The sequence below is a fragment of the Neophocaena asiaeorientalis genome, unplaced genomic scaffold (assembly GCF_003031525.2).
Source record: "Neophocaena asiaeorientalis asiaeorientalis breed wild unplaced genomic scaffold, Neophocaena_asiaeorientalis_V1.1 scaffold897, whole genome shotgun sequence".
NCBI lineage: Eukaryota > Metazoa > Chordata > Mammalia > Artiodactyla > Phocoenidae > Neophocaena > Neophocaena asiaeorientalis.
In genome coordinates, this window is record NW_020172015.1 from 284,902 (window position 1) to 297,623 (window position 12,722).

General features: G+C 37.4%; 1 protein-coding gene across 1 annotated transcript in view; it reads left to right on the forward strand.

The window, feature by feature from the left end:
- The window catches only part of RNF17 (ring finger protein 17), a 109,871-nt gene extending 97,175 nt beyond the window's left edge, over positions 1–12,696 (forward strand). Inside the window, exons 29-35 of the mRNA XM_024751247.1 lie at positions 491–616; positions 1,758–1,814; positions 3,597–3,713; positions 4,857–5,025; positions 7,132–7,267; positions 9,119–9,308; positions 10,740–12,696. Coding sequence (XP_024607015.1) covers positions 491–616; positions 1,758–1,814; positions 3,597–3,713; positions 4,857–5,025; positions 7,132–7,267; positions 9,119–9,308; positions 10,740–10,838 — 894 coding nt within the window. The 3' untranslated portion in view covers positions 10,839–12,696. The remainder of the gene's footprint in view (positions 1–490; positions 617–1,757; positions 1,815–3,596; positions 3,714–4,856; positions 5,026–7,131; positions 7,268–9,118; positions 9,309–10,739) is intronic.
- Positions 12,697–12,722: the final 26 nt, after the last annotated feature.

The window sequence follows — 12,722 nt, forward strand, 5'->3', positions numbered from 1 at the left end:
ACAGCGAGGAACGATCAGCTTATCAGTCATGTGCATTTTGGTACCTAATGTTTGAAAATAGACCCACGGGTTTGAAAGCTACTATATGACTCCTAGACTGTTGTTAATTTCTTCTGATTCCTGCCATTTTTGGATTTTTAACTAAACTTCATTTCTTTACCCCTGAGCATAACTTTTTCTTTCTCCTTCTACTTAGTATAAATTATTAGTATTATCTAAAGATGATGTATAGCAAATTGTTTTCTTTACATAACTAGAAAACTCTACCTTATGGACATGTAAATATATTTTATAAAAACCAGAGTAGTAGCATTATTGCCTTGTTATCTGCCAAAATACCAGGAAGAACATTTTACAAAACGAGTCACTAGTCAAACTAGTAATACTGTGAATGTCAGAAATCTAATTTCATTTTTGCCGACTGTAAAATTTTAATCTTCAAGCAGACTTTATTTTTGTAGTAATAATCTCCTTTATTGAACTTAAATAGGAATTACCAGAAAATCCATGGGAGAAATTATCTATTCATCTCTATTTTGATGGAATGTCACTTTCTTATTTTATGGCACACCATAAGTATTGTACTTTTGAACATTCTGAGGAAATATTGAAGGAAGTAAGTGAACTATTTTTCTATAAAAATCTAAACTATAGAAAAAGAAGAAACTGGTTAAAATGTCATATTTTGTGTTTTGCCTCAGGCCTTCCATATAGTTCTACATGCCTGATATGTTAAGAGGGTCTAGAGGATTTGTAAATTCTTTGAGAAAGCAATACCCTATATCATGCTTTATAAAGTCCTAAAAAAGATTTCAATTGCATTAAGAGTCACTTAGTTTTCTATATCTTCAAACCTAATGAGAAGCTCATATGTTGTCTAACGTTGTTTGAATATAGATGTAAATTATAAAATCATAATGGAATTCACTGCCAGAAACGACCTTCTCCCAAGATAAAATGGTTTTGCCTTATATTCAGTATTATAACATTTACCCCAGTTTGCTTTCTTACAGGGAACTCAGAGCCAGATTTTAAGCTTAGCTTCAGTAAATAGCCCGTTCCCAGTTGCCTGGTGCTTCTGTTTATAATATTTTAAAAAACATAATTAGTCTGTTACAGATACGATTTCACATTGCAGGCTGCCACAAATACTTTATAGAAATAGGGTACTCATCATAAATAAGAATGTGAACATTTTATATAGCAAGATATTTTTAGACTTGCAGTTCACTTGTTAGGTTTTTGAATATTCATTTTAGTGATAGTACACAACCAAACAGTAGATGTTCAGTTCAATATAGGAAACTACTTTCTTCTCTCAAATAGGAAACTATGACATAACTTTGTACATGCAATGCTCACAGCTAGTTGTTTCTTTTGAGCATAGAGGTGTGTGTGTGTGTGCATGTGTGCCCCCCGCGTGTTTGTGTAAAGGGTGTTTCATCTGTTAAACAGATTTTATAAAGATTACTTAGTCTCTCTGCCAGGTGTATTCTTCAGTGTGAACATTTAAAAGGAAAGGTAAGAGCTCCCACTCTTACTATAAACTGATGACAGTTGACATGCTTTTAGCATAATTTTGAGGATTCTTGTTGCAATATTAAGATCACTCAGAACACTAGATTTTCCCATAGTTAAGCTGAAATGAATGCCGACAAGGTCATGCACGCAGTTTTTGTGGGATGAAATATGAAAGTGCCTTAAAACAATATTACATAAAGATAGTTTTATTCATTAATAATACTATATTATTTCAGAAACCAACAGATTACAATAAAAAGTATGAGGAAGAGAGATGGGAAATAAGGTTTGAGGTAAGTTTCAATCTAAATATTTTGAAAATTTGGACACTTCATCAGTACAAATAATCTGATACAAGATCAGGAAGGTAAGCATAACAGCTTTATTGAGATAATTTACATACCATAAAATTCAACTTTTTAAAGTGTACAAGTCAGTGGTTTTTAATATATTCATAGAGTTGTGCAATCATCACAACGATCTAATTCCACAACATTCCATCTCAGAAAGAAGCTCCATACCAGCAGCAGTCACTTTCCATTTCCCCTTCCCCAGTTTCCTGGAAACTGTTTCTGTGGGTTTGTCTGTTCTGGACGTTTCATATAAAGGGAATCATAGCCCTTTGTTACTGGCTTCTTTCATTCAGCATAATGTTTGCAGGGTTGAATCATGTTGTAGTATGTGTCCTTTTTATTGCTGAATAATATTCCATTATACAGATACACCACATTTTGTTTATCCATTCATCTGTTGATTTTTTACCTTTACAGATAGTGAATTAAAGCTACTATGAACGTTTGTGTACAGATTTTTAAGTGGATGTCTGTTTTCAGTTCTCTTGAGTATGGACCTAGGAGTGGCATTACTAAGTCATATGGTGACTATGTTTACCATTTTGAGGAACTATGAAACTGTTTTCCAAACCAGCGGCATCATTTTACTTTGGTACTAGGATTGTACAAGGGTTCCACTTTTTCCATATCCTCACCAAGACTTATCTGACCTTTTTCCTAGCCATCTTAGGATAGGTGTGAAGATACAAGTCCCTTATCAGATATGATTTGCAAATGTTTTCTCCCATTCTGTGGGTTGTCTTTTCACTTTCTTGATGGTATCCTTTGATACACCAGAGTTTTAAATTTTGATGGAGTCTAGTTTATCCTTTTTATCTTATTTTTTCTTTTGTCACTTTTGCTTTTTGGTGCAAGAAGTGTTTTCGTAAGTAAAATGTTATCATTTAAAATTTTAAGTAGAATTTAATTCCTATAATTATAAAAATGACATGCTTGTTGTAAAGTGTTCTGTAACAAATCAGTAAAATTCAACAGTAGGTAGTCACTTCTTGCTGAAATCTAAGTGGTTCAAATATGTTTTGTTTTGCCACCAGTTTGGAAATGTTAAATAGTAATAAGTGAGTCTGCAAATTTGAATATGATTGTTTTAGTATTTATCACCATATTAATCACCATATTCAAGTGTTTTTTTAACTTACTAAAAGAAAAACCCCCTATATTTTTATATATATATTTCTTTTAACAACTGCTAACTGCCTTGATCCTCTTTGGAATCATATAACTTTTAATTACTCCTTATGCTTTTATAGAGCTTAAGAGAGAGCACACTTTTTTCATGATTTTTAACTTAAATCTTCCTTTGTCATTTCATATATTAGTTTTTATTATAAAATACTCTAAATGAAATAGCACAGAAATGTGAAAAGTTGCCCCAATTCTACATCTTGAACACCCCAGTCCGTCCCACTAAGCAGCCGCAATTCGTTAATCATTCTTCTAGAGTTTTATGTGTTATATGTAAATATTATATATAAGTAAATATGCCTGTGGGGGTTTTTTTTACACGAAATCTTTTTTTGGGGCATGGGACAAAAGATTGCTAAAGATCTTTTGTTATTTATCACATTTTGGTCCCACTACAACAAAATTATTTTGTGATTTTCAGTGTCTCAGCTAGATTTTTGCTAAATGAAAGTACATTGGCACTGTAATAAGCTTTAATAACGTGGTGGGTTTCTGTAATAGTCACTCTGAAATTGGAATTTATTTTTGGTGTTTTAGGAATTGCTCTTGCCTGAAACAGAGACTCCTGTTTTACCACCATATTTGTCTTCACCTCTTCCTCCCCCTGGAGAGCTCTACGCTGTTCAAGTTAAGCACGTTGTCTCACCCAGCGAAGTACGTGATTCCAGTAATGCTGGTGGTTAAAAACATGACAGGCAGTCTCGGTCTTTAACTCTAGGGTTGAGTCTCCACATTTCCATCTTCCTGATTTTCATAGCTGACAGCTGGTGGCCGCTAGGTTGCCTGCCCTATAATGTCCTCTTCAGACACTTGTTTGTACTTAATGAGGCAAGTGTTCCTTAATCACTGTTGGGTTTTCCAAGTATTGTGTAGCTTTTTCAATCAAATATTTAGATTAAGTTGGAACTTATTTCCACCTGTGAAATCTTATTAAACATCTCATTCCCCTGTCCTCTTCCTACATTGAACTTAGGTGCTCTTTATTCGCTGTTTTTCCATACCACTTATCACCTTGTAACAACACACTGTGCCACTTCTTATTTTCTTTGTCTGCTTCTTCCCACTAGAATGTAATTCCTTGAGGACAGGGATTTTTGTCTGTTTTCATCAGAGGTGTATCCCTAGAACCTAGAATACTGCCTGATATAGTAGGCACTCAGTAAATATTGACTGAATGAGTAAGTACACTAAAGAAAATTCAATTATATATGCTTGGCCTAACAAGAGAGAAAGAAATGACAAATTAAGTGGCCAGGCAGTCCCTCAGCCATTTTTACACAGTAAACCATTCTTTTCACAGACAAGAAGAATTTGCTCCATAATTTCATCAGAGAACATAGTAGTGCAAACTATTGTTGGTTTTTATGATTTTTAATTAGTTATTAGTCGCCACATAAATTACCCCAAATTGAGCAGCATAAAACAACACACGTGAAAGTCGGGAATCCAGGATCTCGGGTTGCAGTCGGGGTGTGTGTGTGGGGTGTGCAGGATCCACTTCCAGAGCCCGAGTGCTGGGCCCCAGCCCCACGGGCCCGGGTCTGCACGCTCCCCTGGTGGGCTGAGCGCCACCAAGGCAGAGACCACGCCCTTGACAACCTGGCCTCGGTGGTCACATACCGCCGCCGCTGTCGTGCTTTCCAGTCACAAAGAGCAAGTCTGGTTTGCTGTGGGGACTTGACTCTGTGAGGACTGTGAGGCCGTTGCTGGGGACTGGCTGCGCAGTCGTTCTGTCCACATCATGAATACTAAAAATTACAGAATCTGAACTTTCTCCCTTCCCTTCTCCCCATTTAGGTGTATATTTGCCTTGACTCTGTAGACAACTGTAATCTGGTTAAGCAGCATGATGACACAGTTGACAGTGGAGTCAGCTGGGAACCTGAGCCTGAGAGCCTTGAGGAAGCGCTAGGGAGGTTCAATGTGGATGTGGAGACATTCCGTCCTCTGACGGACTTCAGAACAGGTACTAAACTTTCAGATTAAAATGGGATTCCTAATGAAGCCACTGTTTTGTTTCAGTGCTGATAAGACTGGGTTGTTTCTAAGGTTAACTGGTATTTTTATCACCCTCACTTGATATGGTGGGCTGAGCGCCATATCAAGTGAGGGTCTCTTGCCTTGGGGTGCTTTTGTTATCACATTACTCATGGACTGTTTGTGCAGCCTCCCTTGAGAGAAGAGCACAGTGAGGAAGGAATTGTTTCTTCCAGATTATAAATTAATTTACAAAAGTGACAGTTTATTTTTTCACTCATTGAGCAAATACTTAAGAGCACCTATTTGTGCCAGGTGCCCTCCTTAAGTGCTGTGGCACATGGTCTCTTGCCTTGGGGCGCTTTTGTTTTTCAAAGCTCAGGTCGAACTGTAACATTGACTGCATGAAGGTGGCTTTTCTGAGCTTGTAATTTTGCCAGTAGCTCAGATTGTGAGTTGTTACTTGGACCTGAACGGCACTTATTTTAATTACAAGCCACCTAAGCTGCTAATTGTGGTGTGGGTAAGCAGAACTCAGATTGTGTTGAGTCCTGCCAGCATGGGTGAAACCCTGATTTTTTTCCCTTTCTATTTCCCTATCTTTATTAAATATATGGCATTCTCCTATGAGGAAAATGCATCTAGTTACTGGTGATGACGGTTCCTGAATACAAGGAGTGGTGTCTACACATTTTATCAGTATGTGATGTATAGGGATGTATTCATCCTTGGTATTTTGTTCATATCAGAGGATAATTTAGCAAAGGAAAACATCAGTCTGACGTCCTGTCTGATTTTACTTAATGAGATTTTAATCACTTGTGACCCATGTTTGGCTGATAACCACCACTTGCTGTTCCCTCTGCCTGGAAAGTTCTGGGATGTGTATGTAGCAGGGTCTCTGCTCAGCTATCCTCGAATGGCAGCTCTTCCCTGATGCATCCCACCCCACCCCCTCCTCCCCTCCTCCCCTCCTCCCGGCATTTAAGGCAGCACCACAGCAGGGACTCTGTGCCACAGCACTTAAGGAGGGCACCTGGCACAAATAGGTGCTCTTAAGTATTTGCTCAATGAGTGAAAAAATAAACGGTCACTTTTGTAAATTAATTTATAATCTGGAAGAAACAACTCCTTCCGCACCGTGCTCTTCTCTCGAGGGAGGCCGCACTAACAGTCCATGAGTAATGTGACAATTCACGGAGCTGTACATACATGTGTGCATTCTGTGGTGGTTCTTCAATTATGTATATGTACAAGTTGATTCATAGACAAGTGCTTATTAAATACGTATGGAATCTATATTGAAGGAGCTGAATAAGGAATCTATTTAGGTAACACGTTGAGGATATGTGGTTGAAGTGGGTTGGGAGTATATTGTGAAGAACCCTGTAAATTGCAGTCTAAGGACTTGGTACTGCAGACAGTTAAGATGCCATTGACATTTTTTAAACTACAGAGCAATGGAATTGGATTGGAGGAGAAGGAAATTAAAAGTAGGAATAACAGAAACCATTTTACTATCATTTGCAGAAGACAACTGCCCAAAGGAACAAAAATCGGGGGCATATAAGAAGTGGGAACAATGGAAGGATGGTTTAAGCCTTGGGTGGTGGAAGAACTAGGACTCTGAGAATGGAGAGGTGTCTTTCTTCCAGCCTTTTCGTAACTTAGGAATTAAGAAAAACAAGGTTTATAAAGTATAAACAGAAAAAAGAGCATAAGCCAACATGTGGCTAACTGTTGAGTGTTTAATTCTGAACAGTGGGTAATTGGTGATTATATTTTCTTTGTACTTTACTGTATTTTAAAAAAAAAAAAAAACGTTTTTAAGAAAATAAAAGGCAATGTGGGGCTTCCCTGGTGGCGCAGTGGTTGAGAGTCTGCCTGCTGATGCAGGGGACACGGGTTCGTGCCCCAGTCCGGGAAGATCCCACATGCCGCAGAGTGGCTAGGCCCGTGAGCCATGGCCGCTGAGCCTGTGCGTCCGGAGCCTGTGCTCCGCAACGGGAGAGGCCACAACAGTGAGAGGCCCGCGTACCACAAAAAAAAAAAAGAAAAAAAAGGCAATGCGATTTTCCCCTTTTTGTCTTTTCAGAAATGCCTTGCCTTGCAGAATATGACGATGGCGTATGGTACAGAGCAAAGATTGTTGCCATTAAAGAATTTAATCCTCTGGCTGTCCTGGTACAATTTGTTGATTATGGATCAACTGAAAAGCTGACAATAAACAGGTTAAAAAAACAAAAATGTAAACTTAGTTGAATTAGGATTCTTAGTTTTCTATTCTTTTTTTTTTAAATAATTGAAAAGATTTTGCCTCTTTTTAAAAGAAAAAAATCTATTTTAAAGCTGCTTATATATTGGGAGTATTTTCTATCTAAAAGTTATTTTTTATTGTGGTAAAATATACATAACATAAAATTTACCATGTTAAAAAATAAATTTTAAAAAATTCTTAGAGAAAAAATTTACATTAGCCATTTTTAAGTATACAGTTAACTGGCATTAAGTATTCAGTGTTGTGTGACCATTGCTACTGTCCATTTTCAGGACTTTTTCATAACCCCAAATAGAAACTGTACCCCTCAATAACATTCCATTTCCTTTCCCTCAGCTCTCGGTAACCCCTCTTAGAGTCCCTGTATGAATTTGCTTATTTTAGGTTCTTCATCAAGTGTAATCATAAGTATTTGTCCTTTTATGTCTGATTTATTTTACTTACAATGATGTTTTCAGAGTTCATCCAATTGAAGCATGTGTCAGAATTTCATTACTTTTATGACTAAATAATATTTCGTTTTTACGTATATACCACATTTTGTTTATCTGTTGATGGACACTTGGTCTGTGAATAATGCTATGAACACTGACATACAAAGAGCCGTTTTGAGTTCCTGCTTTCAGCTGTTTGGGGGTATTATATACCTCAAAATGGAATTGCGGGACCATATGATAATTCTGTGTTTAACTTTTTCAGGAAATGCCAAACTTTTCCATAGTAGCTATACTATTTATATTTCCACCAGCAACGCACAGGAGTTCCATTTTCTCCACATCCTTGCCGACACTGTTATTTTCCAACTTTTTTTATTGTTGTTTGTGATACTTTTTTAATAGTGGTAAAATACACATATCATAAAGTCTAACATCTTAACCATTTTTAGAAGTATAGTTAAGTAGTGTTAACTTTCTTTACATTGTTAGTGCAACCAATCTCCAGAACTCTCTTCATTTTGGAAAACTGAAACTAACCCTGTGCCTATTAAACGATCCCTCATTCCCTCTTCATCCAGCCCGTCAACCACGGTTCCGCTTTCCCATCTCTATGAATTTTGATTGTAGGTATCTCATACGTCTTTCTGTAACTGGCTTATTTCACTTAGCATGATGTCAAGGTTCAACTATGTCATAGCATATGTTAGAATTTTCTTCTTTTTTAAGGCTGAATAATATTCCACCATATGTATGTAACACATTTTATTTATCCATGCACCCATCAGTGGATACTTGGCTATTGTGAACGATGCTATGAACATGGGTGTACAAAAATCTCTTCATGACCCTGCTTTAAATATACTCAGAAGTGGAGTTGCTTATTCTTAGTATTTGGAGGAACCACCGAACTTCCCCACAGTAGCATTTTACATTCCCACCAAATGTCCAAGGGTTCCAGTTTTCCTCTGTATCCTCACCAACACCTGTTAGCTTCCGTTTTTGTTTGTTTGTTTAATGGTAGCCATCCTAATGGGTGTGAGGTGAAATCACATCGTGGCTTTGATTTGCATTTCCCTGATGATTAGTGATGCTGAGCACCTTTTCATTTGCTTGTTGGCCGTTTATATCTCTTCCTTGGAGAAATGTCTTTTTTAATGTGTATTTTCTCTCATTCTGTACGTTGCCTTTTCACTCTGTTGACTGTGCCCTTTGCACAGTTTTAAATTTTGATATAATCAAAATTTTTTCTTCTGTTGCCTGTGCTTTTGGTGTCATATCCAAGAATCACTGCCAAATACAACACCATTAACTTTTCCTCGAATTGTGACATTCCTAACATTTTAATTTAAGGATTTCTTTTGTGACAGACTTTGTCAAATTCCTCTTCATCTTATGCAGTATCCAGCCCGAGCCATAAAGGTTCTCTTGGCAGGGTTTAAACCTCCCTTAAGAGATACAGGAAAGGCAAGAATACCGTACTGTCCCAAGTGGAGCATGGAAGCATTGTGGGCTATGATAGACTGTCTTCAAGGAAAACAACTTTATGCTTCTTCCATGGTAAATATCTGTCTTAATGTCTTAATTAGCCAAAATACTTTCAAAGCTATTTCAGGGATCCCTGTTAACTTTCTAAAGTGCTTTTTATCTCTGCAGCTCTAGATGCAAAAACGCTTTAAAGCATTTGATGTTGTAAATACTATAGGATTAATCTTAAGGCTTGTTCAAATGTCTTAGTTTATATTTTACAACCTTTTGATTAGCCCTGCAATGATATAAAATATCAGTGATGTAATGACTAAGATGAAAAATGATCAAGATGAGTATCCTATAATCAAAGAACTGATAATGAGGAAAACATGTAAACTACTAATACAAGGTAGAATAAAATAAATGCTATAAAAAAGGTATAGGTATCTTTGGGGTGTGGGTGTGGGGAGAGAAGCAGGAGCGATGAATTCTGTCTGGAGAGATCAGGGTAGGGTGTCTGAGCCCCTGCTTAGGAGGCACTCGAGTGCTTATTCAGTTAAGTACGACCGGGAGAAAGTGACATTTGAGCTGCATCCTAAAAGTAGAAAAGACCAGAAAGGGGATTCTGGTCAGAGTCAGAGAAAGGTTCAAATGGTGCTCATATCATAACTGTACTTACTTTGAATTGTTTAATGCAGTAGAAGGTCCAGAAAAGAAAATTCAGATCATGCTTGGTATAAATATGCTTTCTACTTGAGGCTTAGTCACAAAGGGGTGGCTCAAAGGCCATATCTGGCTTGTAACCATGTTTGATTTAGTGCACAGCTGTTATAAAATTGGAAAATTATACAAAAAGTCTTATTTCTAAGTACTACAAAATCTTCTGGAATGCCAGCTAGCAGCAGCGGGAAAACAGCAGTCCCTCTAGGTGGAAGCATGCTCTTCGGTTCACCCTAGTCCTCACCACTGCTGTTTCAGTCCAGCTCGCCCCGGTTTGGGGACCCGAGATTTGGGGGATTTCTGATATACTGGCTGTGGCAAGAATGAGCTCTTAATGAAGCAGTGCTATTACTAGAAAGCGCTTTTTCAGAACCTCTACGTGCCATGCTCCCGTGCACAGTGGTGTAAATAGCTTATGCAGGGTTTCTCTCAAGAAGCGAAAATAGCAAGTGTTCCTGTAAATACATGTGTATTCACCTCTATGAGTAACACTCAAATTTGGTGACTGTAATGCCGAAAGGTATGCTTTATGTGTAGAATGGAAATGAATTTTAACAGAGATGGTAGTATTAAAGCCCACTGGCTCAATCTAGGAAAACTTTGGGGAGAGTTACATTTTAAATAAAGTAAAAGATGGAAAGAATGAGACTTAGCAAGAAACCATCAAGATACCTTTTGAAAGTAACAGCGTATAAATTATAAATAAACTTAGAGAATGCCTTGTCCCTCCTGCCAGTTGTAGGAGGAACAGGCAGCAACGACATGATGGTGTTTTCTTGACATGTATCTTTTTAATTTTAGGCTCAGGTACCACAACAAATAGTGACATTATATGAAGATGAACGGTATCCAGTTCATATGTCATTAGTAGAAATGGGGCTTGCAGACCAAGATGAGTGATGTAAGTACCACGACTTCTTATTCACCCTCATAGTCAGCATACGGCATGTGACTGATGTAGCAGAGATTCATACTAAATTGCCCTGAAAAGCACCTTTGGCCTTTCCTTGACTTGTCAAAGGAATGACAACAAAGCTCGACCAGAGTCTCTCTTGTAGATCTCTCCTTCATAGGCCCTTCTTACCTATTGCGTACCAGCAACAAAGAGGTTCCATAGCTATAAAGACGCTTGGGACGGCTGTCCTGACCATTCATGGTGCCAGGTGGTTATGGGGGCAAGGAGGAGAGCAGCAGAAAGCGGGCACTATAAATAATTTAAGCACAGAACTCTGTGCTACACGTGCAGCACTGCTGGACAGTCAGTGCCCTGATAACAAGGTTATTAAAGTCCTTCGGTAAACAGCTCACTCTTTATCCATTCACATAAATGTAACGTGATTCAGTAACTGTATTTGAACCTTAAGCAAAGGTTTAAAATAACACACCTTTTGTTTTTCAGGTTTACAGTACAGAGCATCTATAGCAGCCCAGAAGAAAGTTCTCTGTTATATGTAGACCGTTTCAGGCTTATTTTTCTTGACTTGTTCTGCAATAGTGCTGGGCTTTTTTTTTTTCTGTTCTTTACATGCTGAACTGTTAGGAATTGTTCCAAAAAAGTTAATAAATATTTGCTTTCAAGTATTTACTTACTTTATTTTACTGTAATTTTTAAATGAAATATTTCAGGCACATTAGAAAAAACATATTCAGTTCATTTTATAACTAATGTACATTCAGCTGAAGAAATAAGACATCATCAGCATGGTTGTAGGCACCTGTTCTATCCTTCCCCAGTCATTCTGTTTCTTACGGAGGAGGTGAATACTGTGAATTTGGTGTTTATCATTCTTATACAGCACTTTATACTTTTATTGTATATGCACGCGTCCATAAACAAGAGCTCTGTATATTTTTAAGTGTGTGCAGTAGCACACAATTACCTTTTTCCCCTGTTTTATTTCCACTATATAATGCATATTGGTATGCAGAGCTCTATTTTATTCACTTTCACATCCATCTGTGCATATAATTTATCCTGTTGTTAAGATATTTAGGTCGTTACCAGTTTTTTCTCAATTACAGATACTCTACTGTACAACCCCTTATGCACCTGTGAGGGGTTTTCTAGTAAATACACTTTAGTGGAATTTAGTACTAGGTCATGAGGCAATTGCTTTCCAAAAAAGTGATTTTACCAGCTAATTCTACCATCAGTAGTCCAAGTTCCTTGCCAACATGTGGTGTGGCCAGACCATTGTTCGCCAGTTTATGACACGAACGTAAAAAGGTACCTCATTGCTGAAATACGCATTTACTGGCTTTAGTTTATTGCTTATTAATACCCTTTGTTTGTAATTACCTATTTTAACTAATAGGGATTCTTCATATATTCTGGTTACTAATCCTTTGTCAGATACGTGTTTCTGTTCCTAGGCTGTGACTTTACTCTCTTTTGTGTTATCTTTGGACAAACAAACTTTTGACTCATCAACCTTTTAAGGTTTGTGCTGTGTCTCACTTAAAAATCTTTCTCTAGGGAGCTCCCTGATGGTCTAGGGGTTAGGATTTGGCACTTTCACTGCTGTGGCCTGGGTTCAGTCCCTGGTCTGGGAACTGAGATCCCCCAAGAGGTGCGGCACAGCCAAAAATAATAATAATTAAAAAAATAAAATTTAAAACTCTTTCTCTATTCCTGAGGTAATATATATAATTATTTATTTTCTTTGAAAAGTTTTTTGTTATTCAGTTTTAAATCACCTGGAATTAATACATGTGGCTTTTTTTTTAAAAACTGAGTAACTGTCACCACTACTGTCAGACTGCACTAAGTGACTAGACCAAACT